This window comes from Falco cherrug, chromosome 2 (genome assembly GCF_023634085.1).
Source record: "Falco cherrug isolate bFalChe1 chromosome 2, bFalChe1.pri, whole genome shotgun sequence".
In the NCBI taxonomy this organism is placed as follows: Eukaryota; Metazoa; Chordata; class Aves; order Falconiformes; family Falconidae; genus Falco; species Falco cherrug.
In genome coordinates, this window is record NC_073698.1 from 8,999,454 (window position 1) to 9,008,629 (window position 9,176).

The 9,176-nt window shown below is 48.2% G+C and overlaps 1 protein-coding gene across 3 annotated transcripts; it reads left to right on the forward strand.

The window, feature by feature from the left end:
- Positions 1 to 568: 568 nt before the first annotated feature.
- PRSS23 (serine protease 23) lies at positions 569 to 8,681 on the forward strand. 3 transcript variants are annotated; one of them, XM_027798956.2, is made up of 3 exons: positions 2,622 to 2,970; positions 3,038 to 3,042; positions 5,501 to 8,681. In XM_027798956.2, exons 1-3 carry the CDS (start codon positions 2,878 to 2,880, stop codon positions 6,630 to 6,632), a joined length of 1,230 nt encoding a protein of 409 aa, XP_027654757.1. In that variant the 5' UTR covers positions 2,622 to 2,877; the 3' UTR covers positions 6,633 to 8,681. The 3 variants fall into 3 exon arrangements, with proteins under 3 accessions (XP_055558862.1, XP_027654756.1, XP_027654757.1); XM_055702887.1 differs by lacking the exons at positions 2,622 to 2,970; positions 3,038 to 3,042 and adding an exon at positions 569 to 725; XM_027798955.2 differs by lacking the exons at positions 2,622 to 2,970; positions 3,038 to 3,042 and adding an exon at positions 1,691 to 2,557.
- The last annotated feature ends 495 nt before the right edge of the window (positions 8,682 to 9,176 follow it).

A 9,176-nucleotide genomic window follows, 5' to 3' on the forward strand; every position in this document is an offset into this window, starting at 1 on the left:
GCCTGACAAATTCAGATATCTGCCTGATGAGGGAACATAGGTGACAGGCCACAGAGCTCCTGGAGCTTGTGCCCTGCCGTGGCAGAAGGGACCCCAGGGGTTCACCCCACACCGGGGGACCCTCTGAGAAGGGACCCAGGTGATGGGGACCCAGGTGTTGGGGACAAAGAGCCTGGTGCCCTGGGGGCTGCGAAGGTGCCACCACTGCTCCCTGAAACCTGCCACCCCAGCCGTGGCGGCCTGGCCACCCCTGAGGTGAGGGGCCGGCGACCCCCTGAGCTGCCTGCAGTGGCGGGACACCGCGCGTGAAGGCAAGGACGCGGAATAAGCTATAGTTTTCGTCAGCAGATAAACGGCAATGGCAGTAAACGAGGAAAGAAGCGGGGGTGCTGTGCCACAGGCTGCGCTGCGGGGCGAGGCCTGCGCGGAGGGACGCCCCGCGGCCGCGGGCGGGCGGTGGGGCAGAGGGCGCCGCCGGGAGCGCTGCGGAGCGGAGCGGGGCCGGGCTCGGCTCGGCGGCGGCGGCGGGAGCCACCTGCGGGAGGCGCCGCTCCGCCCCGCGCCGCTCCGCCCCGCTCGGAGCGCGCCTCTGGGGGCCGGCGGCCGGCGGGAGGGAGGGGGGAGGCGCCCCCGAGCCCCGCGGAGGCGGCGGGAGGGATGGGACCGGCTCCGCCACCTGCCTGAGCGGCTCCCGGAGACGCCGCCGCCGCCGCCGCGGGGAGCTGGTAGGTAGCGGGTCCCGCCGGCCGCGGGGGGTGCCGCGGGGTGCGGGTCGCCCCGCGGGACAAAGAGGCGGCGGGGAGGATGGCGAGGGCCGTCCTCGCCCCTCGGTGCCCCGGGGCCAGCGCCTCACCTGCCGGCGGGCGCAGAGCCGAGGGGAGCCCGGCGCTGCGGGGCACCGGGCGCTGCCGCCGGGCGGCCTGCGGGAGCCGCTGTCCCGGTCCGGGGCGAGCCCTCCGGCGCCCAGAGGCTTAATTTTTAACGCCGCTCGCATCAACGGGAGCGCAGCCGGCACCGCCTCTCCGCCGGCGGGCAGACAAAAAGGGGTAACGCGGCTTCTCCCCGCCGGTCCCCGCTCCGGGTCCCCGCCGCTGGGGCGGCAAGCACCGCCGCTCGCCTCTCCCGGTGATAACTTTAACGGGGGATACAAAGATTCGCCTTCGCTGCGTTTCGCGCTTGGGAAGCGTCAGAAGTAGCTCCGCGGCTGAGCCGCTGCGGTCCTGTGCTTCACCCCCCTGAGGCAGAGCATCAGTCAGTGTGCTGGCTTTGGGGAACGAGTGACACCGTCTCCTCAGCGGGGCGGCTGGGGGCCCGCTGCCCCGGCGGGGGCGGGGGGCGGGGGGCGGGGGGGTCCCGCTGCCGGCCGCTCAGGTGGCGGCACAGCCCGGGGCCGCCTCCCTGAGGAGACCCGCCGGGGCTGAGCTGAACACGCCGCACGGTCCCTCTCCTCCGCCCGGGCGTGTGGCGCTGACACGCGTGTCAAAATCCCCGTTGGGCCGTGTTAGCGGCCGCCCGGGGGCTGCCGGTGTCAGAGCTGGTTTGGGGCTCCCCGAGGCACCGCGCCCCGCGGCCCCCAGCCCGGCAGGGAAGGCAGCGCCGCCGCACCCCGCTCCCGGCAGCGGTGTTAGGGTGCTGGTGGCAGCCAGACCTCGGCAGCTCTCAAAGCGCGACTCAATTATGTTTGCTATGTTTTAACAAGTTCTGTGACTAAGAAAAGCAGCAGAGGTATTTTGGCACGCCAGTGACAGTGATTTAGCTCACCTTTATGATTTGCTTTGAGGCAGGTTTTTCTCTCTTACTCTCTTGGCTTCCTTCTTCTTTTTTTTATTTTTATTTTTTATTTTTAACCGTGTTAATCATTCTGACTTCCAGCACCGTGGAAAAACTTTCTTCATTTCAGAATGTAATGGAGACTGTTCACTTCACGGGCTTTCACACTGCATGTTCCCAGATCTGTTGTTATTTAACCATCTCTTACAAGAACCACCCCTGAAGTAGTGAACTCTTCCAGAAAAATTACTTGCTTACTAGAAAATGATTCATGCCAGTCCTGAACAAGGCAGTTTTCTTTCACTAACATCTATCTCCAGGCGTGAATGCCCGTAGCAGGCAGGAAAATGTGTCTGCAGAGTGTTTTAGCAGCGTGGGGAGCCCCAGGGTAGCTGTCACTGTTCCCTTTCTCTAAACAATTTTAATGCCATTAGCAAGTGTGATTATGTACAAACCGCTTTCTAGGGGGTTTCTAGGCTGGATATCGGAGCAGGGCTTTGTACCGAGTCAAAGGGTGGATTGAGTTTATGACACAGTTTAAATAGAAACAGAAGAGCAGTACTACAGTAGGGCAGCATGTCGTAATTCATTGAGTATCATTTTGTGATAGCCGTTCCGGGAAGTACTCGCTTCTAACCAGTTTGTTCGATTAGAGAATATCTTTCCGGGGTAACCCATGAGTAAATAGCTGAACACAGAGAGTGTTAACGCTGTTTCTTGCAGCATTTTGGTTTTGTTTTAAAGAAAAAGCAAAAGAGAAAGGAAAAGGAAAGAAGAGTCTTAACTGGTAGGTCTCTCTTTAAATTCAGACTGCTTTTACAATTCCTTTATTTTTCTGCTTAACTATTTTTTTTTAAGAGTAACAATCTACACAGAAAGAGGTACTATGCACTAATTTGCTATGTTGTTATAATTGAGGCTTATTTATTCTATTTATTGCAGCCCAGAGCTGATTTAGTACCAGTTATGCCTCCAGATAAGATGTAACTACAAAGTCTTCAGTAAATGCCTTGGTTTGTGAGCACTGTTTAGCTTATATGGTCAGGTATAAACTCAAACCTGTTAGGTTTTAATAACATTTTAAACAACAGAAATGTTCTGTAACGGATGAAAAGGCTTTTTTATCCCATACATCTGCAATGCAATCATACCACAGAAGCCACAGGGGCGTGTGTGGGAAGGCTTACTCAGAGACATGGAGTAAGTACCACTTACAGAGCCCAGCACAGACAGATACCGTCTTCTGAAGCTTTTTTTTTGGGACCAGCTTGAGTCCCCATCCCTGTCTTGTTCTCTTCACAGGGCGGCCGCCCTCTGCTGTCTAAAACTGCCTTTCCAGCGCTGGCGTTGCTCCAGTGGGGATGGTAGGGAGATAACGGCAGGGCAGGTTGCAGGGAGAGGTAATTTCTCTTCTCAGCCCGGCTGATGCTCTCCGAGAAAGGAGAGAAGTTGTTGGGCATGCAAGCCCCTTCATCAGGTCGCTGTGCTGACAGGCATGAGGGAATCTTCCTGCTTGTGCAAATAACAACTGACAAGACACTTCTAATTTTCCCCTGCCAGCTAAACAAACCAGCCAAGGGCCAGCATTGGCTCAGTTAGCATGAATGATTTTTAGATCCAAGTGGCATGAGTGGTGCAGTTTAGAGATTCCATCTATCAGGAAAGCTTCAAATGTAATTTGTGGGAGTAACTGGTGTGAAGCAGATGAGAGCAGACTGGTTATAAATACACGCTCTTAGTGATGGGATCTGCTACCTGATGCACAGCATAACTGTGTTTTAGTCTGTTCTCAGCTTCTAACTGGGAAACCAGTAAACATTTCTGTGTACAGCCCTCACTGTTGCAAGCAGGATGGCTAACTTATGCTATTGTGTATTGTCTTTGTGGGGACGGAGTGGTATCATTTGCCCCTGTTACCTTCTTTTTCTATGTTTTCCTAATCAGTGTTATACAACAAGTCTATTTGATAATACAGCAAGTGTTCCCTGGGCCATCCTCTTACCATCATGAAACTACCTCATTTCATAGCTTGCAAAACCCAGCCACATCCAATATTAATCTCTGCCGTGGAAGGAGCCAGAGGAGCTGATGGTTTTCCTTGAATAGCTGGGACACCCAAAATGATGCAATTCTGATTCATGTTTAAAGTGGCCTGTATTTTCCAGCATGACTTGCCTGTTAGGGATAAAGCAATGCATTCTGTAGAGCTTAATCCTTCTAGAAAAGGGGTATGTCCCTTTAAAGATGTCCTGTTTGTTAATGAGAAAATTAACCAACAGAATGCCTGGTCACTTCTGGAAGAGTCAGTACCTGCCTCTGTGGGCATCAGTAACGTCAGCTCTGTTCATCTATGTCTGTCTTTTGGAATGGAAATGTTTTGATATCCTGCACGGGTCAATTAATATTTTGAACATTGTGTGCTTTAATTATAGCCTTCATTCCCAAAGAGGATGCTACCAACAATGGAAGAATCCAAGGCCAATGTTTGAGTTGGACACCTCTGGACTTTAGCAGTCTGTAGCTTCCAAAGTCTTTTTCAGTGCAGCTTGCTGATGGAGTATTCCTACAAAAAGCATTGGAGAGAAGGCTTTTTCTTTTTTTTTTTCTTGGACAGCTGTGGTCATCTCCTGCATGATTTGCTTTGGTTTACTCATTTGAGGTATTTCAGGAATGATCCTGCAGTTGTGATCAGTGTAACCTCAGCAGGGTTTTAAATATGTGTAAGCTCAACATAATTGTGAAGTTTTGTTTGAATAATCTTTGTCTGAGGGAGATCCTGCCTGCCTTCTTGCCCAGGGTGCAATACCTCCTGCAGTGATTCAGCTGTATGGCTAATTTTCAAATAAACTAAAGTTACACATTTTCTTGACACAGTACTAGTGCACGCTGTTCTCTGCAGTCCGAGGCACTCTGCCTGTGGTTCATAAACACATTTACAGTCCCATTTGCCTCCTTGTGCTCAGAGGGAGTCGGTTTGCATTTCTAATTAATTGAGTTTGTAAAGGAATAAGCCAGTATGTTAACTGAAAATTCCCTCAGGAGTTGTAAACTTAGTTCATTAGCTGCCCTCATGTAATCTTATCATTCTTTCTCATGTACGCCTAGGGGTGAGTGAATGCTAGGTGGAGCAGAAACCTTCCTTGGGTATGAGTTGCAAGGGGAAGCGAGTCTCCTGTGTGGTCATGTTCTGCAACCCAGCTTCTGTGCAGGTTACCTTCTTTGTCTACCCACTTGTTCCTACCATCAGCTTGATGTCTTTGGCTAAGACAGCAAACAGTGTGAGGTGATTTAAGGACCTCTGTCAGCAGAGTCAGGGAGTAGGTGGGAGCTTTCAGAGACCGCTGTAATCTAGCTGAAGACAGACACATTTGCTCTTTGCAGGAGCTATGGTTTCTGAATGCAGGAATTTACAGGGTCTGACTTTTCTTTACACTTTGTGAAGACAAATACCATAACTTCCCACTGATGTCAACTGGGGGTTGGTGGCTCAGCACAACCTAAGGGTTAAACGCCCTGTGTTTCAGTGTTAAACTGGGACGCTTGTTTGAAGATACAGGTTAAGGCGCCAGTTTAACACTGAGAAATCTGCAGTACATAGTGATAGTTGGCTCCATTCAAATTGCTTGACCCTTATTATATGATACTTGGTCAGCATGCCGTTACTTAGCAAGGTAGATTAATCCTGCAACATGTCTGGGTGAATAACCGGACTTCCTTTTGTCTTCCACAGACCGGCATTCAGAATGGCAGGCTTGTCCACTTTAATCCTCCTTTTGTGTGCTGCTAAAGATGTGATGCCCTCCAGTTCTCACTGGAAGCCAACTTGGCCGTCTTACAGAGTTCCAGTTATCCTGCCACAGTCTACTCTTAACTTGGACAAACCACAGTTTGATGCTGAAGCCAGACTGGAAGTGGTATCGCCCTGTGGCCCAGCATGCCACAAAAGTTCTCCGCTGCCAACTTACGAAGAAGTGAAGAACTACCTGTCCTATGAAACCTTGTACGCTAATGGTAGCCTCACTGAAACTGAGGTGGGCATATATATTCTGAGCAACAGCGGCGATGGGTCTCAAGGCAGATCTCGAACTAAGAGGCAGATCTATGGCTATGACAGCAGGTTTAGCATTTTTGGGAAAGACTTCTTGTTGAATTACCCATTCTCCACATCGGTGAAGCTGTCTACAGGTTGCACGGGGACGCTGGTGGCTGAAAAGCACGTTCTTACTGCCGCTCATTGTATCCATGATGGCAAGAGTTATGTCAAAGGAGCTCAGAAACTGCGGGTGGGGTTCCTAAAGCCCAAACTGAAAGATGGCAGCAAAGGGGCCAATATCACCAACTCGGCAATGCCTGAGAAAATGAAATTCCAGTGGATCCGAGTGAAACGGACACATGTCCCCAAAGGATGGATCAAAGGCAATGCCAATGACATTGGCATGGATTATGACTATGCCCTGCTGGAGCTGAAGAAGCCTCATAAAAGAAAGTTTATGAAAATAGGTGTGAGCCCACCAGCAAGAAACTTGCCTGGAGGGAGGATTCACTTCTCTGGCTATGACAATGATCGTCCGGGAAACCTGGTTTACCGTTTCTGTGATGTCAAAGATGAAACATATGACCTATTGTACCAGCAGTGTGATGCCCAGCCAGGTGCAAGTGGATCTGGGGTGTACGTGAGGATGTGGAAGAGGCAGAATCACAAATGGGAGCGTAAAATTATTGGAATATTTTCGGGCCATCAGTGGGTGGACATGAATGGCACCCCACAGGATTTCAATGTAGCTGTTCGCATCACACCACTCAAATACGCACAGATCTGTTACTGGATCAAAGGCAACTACCTTGACTGCAGGGAAGGATAAAGACAATGAAACTCCTTGAAAGCACTTAATAACTGGTTTTAATTACTCATCTGAGGAAAGGCTAGACTTCTGCTGCAAATGTGTGTGATACGATCTTGTAACATCGCGATGTGATACAAAGCTTTTCAAGCAATCCACCTCGTTCTTGGGACAGGGGCTGTGTGGTGCTGTCGTTGCAGCTCGAAACTGGGGAGAAAGGAACATCAGCTGGGTGGGGAAGGAGCAGGTGGACTTGCTGAATTTGCAGCTGAGCAACTGAAGATTAATTAGGGGCGGATCAGTAAACAGTATGAAATCAGAACCGTCTCCAAAGAATCTTATAAAAGGGACGCTGTTGACTATCTCATGCCTACAATGTTTGTTTTAATAAATCCTAGGATTAGTAGAAATGCTTTGATCTGAACTTTTAAAAGAAAATATTTCTATGCTGTTGGGGGCTGAAGAGGGTCATTTAATGGTGTTTGCAACCCAAACATTACAGCTTTGTGTTCCTGCATGAGAACGGGAGTGTGAAAAGGGCAAGGCATGTGCTGTGGGAGATGAATGCCACACAAATAGCGTGAGGGGTAAATAAGTGCATAACACTTCTTTCGGCCTGAGTGATTTGAGACTTTATTAGTAACATAGTTAAGAAAAATGCTTTTTGAGCAAACAGACCTTGACCATGCAGTTGCAAGGACTTGACCATGAAGATGATGTTGGTCGTATGAGCAGTGCCATTGCACCCTGCTTTGGGAAACAAATCATACACGGGATTAAATCTTTATAGCAGCTGGGGTATAGCCTTACACCTAGCAGGACACCTATGAGTATACTGTTACAGAAAGCGTGTGGGGACAGAGGCTTGTTTCCCGTTATGAGCTACTTAGATCTTTATAAGGAAAATCTTGTGTCAGCAACTCACATTTTCGGAGGGGAAGCCTGTCTTTGGTCTTGCTGGCCATCTGAATTGCTGCCTGCAAAGCAGGTAGAGGGGAGAGCAGGACAAGGGTTCTACTGACTTTTCCCCCTTTCTGTTGAAGACCCATGCTGTTCTACCTAAAAATACACCAGGCAGAGGGACCCTAGTTTATAAATGTCTCTCTATTGTACCCCTGTGACAGCGTAATTTGTACGGCATCTTGACTTATGTTTCTTGTGATGTTTGGAGTAGGAATCCTCCTCCCCATCAAACTGTTGAGTTACAAATAATTCTTGGCAAATGCACAGTTAGTAATTCTACAGCTGAAATAGAGCCACATTGTAGGGTGCAATCTGAGTTTGCTATGGAGTGATGTTCTGTTGTCTCTTATAGATAAGTGACTTATATTTTTCCTATAGCAGAATTGGAGTTTAAACCAAGAACTGTCTTTTGTAGGTAAATTCAGTCCAGCCAAATACTTGTAGCTCAGCAGATGGCATTGGGAAGTCAATCTGTACAGTGTTTCTCAGATGGGTTGTGCCACTGTATTGAAGTAACATGGTTAAGTACATGCTGCCATGCCAATATTATTTTTTTAAATAGGAGGATAGACACTGGCTCCAGTTCCGGTTTCTCTTCCATCCATCTGTCACTGTCCCCTGAAGCTTATGAAGTTGCCCATGGCCCTTGGTGTTGTGGGGCAAATGCACGTCCCTGGTGTGAAATGGCAGAGCTGGGAAGGAATGAATTTAAACAGAGCTTCCCTGTGCTATACAAATACAAGGAAAATGTTAATTCAGATAAGCCTTTCTTACAGCCTACTAATTACTGTGGCATTTGTAAACATATGCCTGATGGTGCTTTATCTTTGTGATGGATTTGGCTCTAGTTCTGAAAAACATTTTTTGCTAGAGCTGCCTGTGATTATTATTTTTATAGGTGCAGCATACTAAAACAGGGACCCTCATGGGCTTTTGGTGCACTCAGATACAAGCAGTTACTAATGCTTTGAAATATGAATAATCACCATATGTATCTGATGGTCTTTTTCTGCCTTCTTATTTTAATTTCCTTTACTCTATGGCTGTTATCTGGAGCACTTTTGTTTGAATGTATCACAGTGAATAAAGAAAAGTTATGGAATTACAGTGCAGACATTCTTGTATTTGTGCTATACTTGGGTTGCACTTCCAGTCTCATTTCACTTACTTGTTTGTAAAGACATTCAGATACAAACCAGATTAATTAATGTCCACAATGCTGTTTATTTTCCTTCAGTTTTCTTTTGTCCGCACCTCTTAAAAGTCTTTGTTTTGTTTTGTTTGTTTGTTTTTGTTTTTGGTTTGGTTTGGTTTTTTGTTTTGTTTTTTTTTTTTAGTAGGCTTAATTACACTGTGTCTTTGGATGGTAGTAATCGATCTTAGCTTTTGTATGATTGTTGCAGTTCCCAAGCCAATCACGAGCTTGGATTAGTTAGAGCTGAAAATAACCTATTAGACTAAAAAGTCACATTCTTTTTATTAACTTTAGGGTTGATAAACTATGGAGAAATTTGAACCAGTCAGTATAAGGTCATAAATCAGGTCACTCTTCTTTTTCTTTTAGTTGATACACTAAGAAAGTTCCTCTGAGGCCAACAGTGA

Coding starts and splice junctions, on each gene's coding strand:
- PRSS23 (XM_027798956.2), top strand. CDS start 2,878: ATGAAAAGGCTTTTTTATCCCATACATCTGCAATGCAATCATACCACA.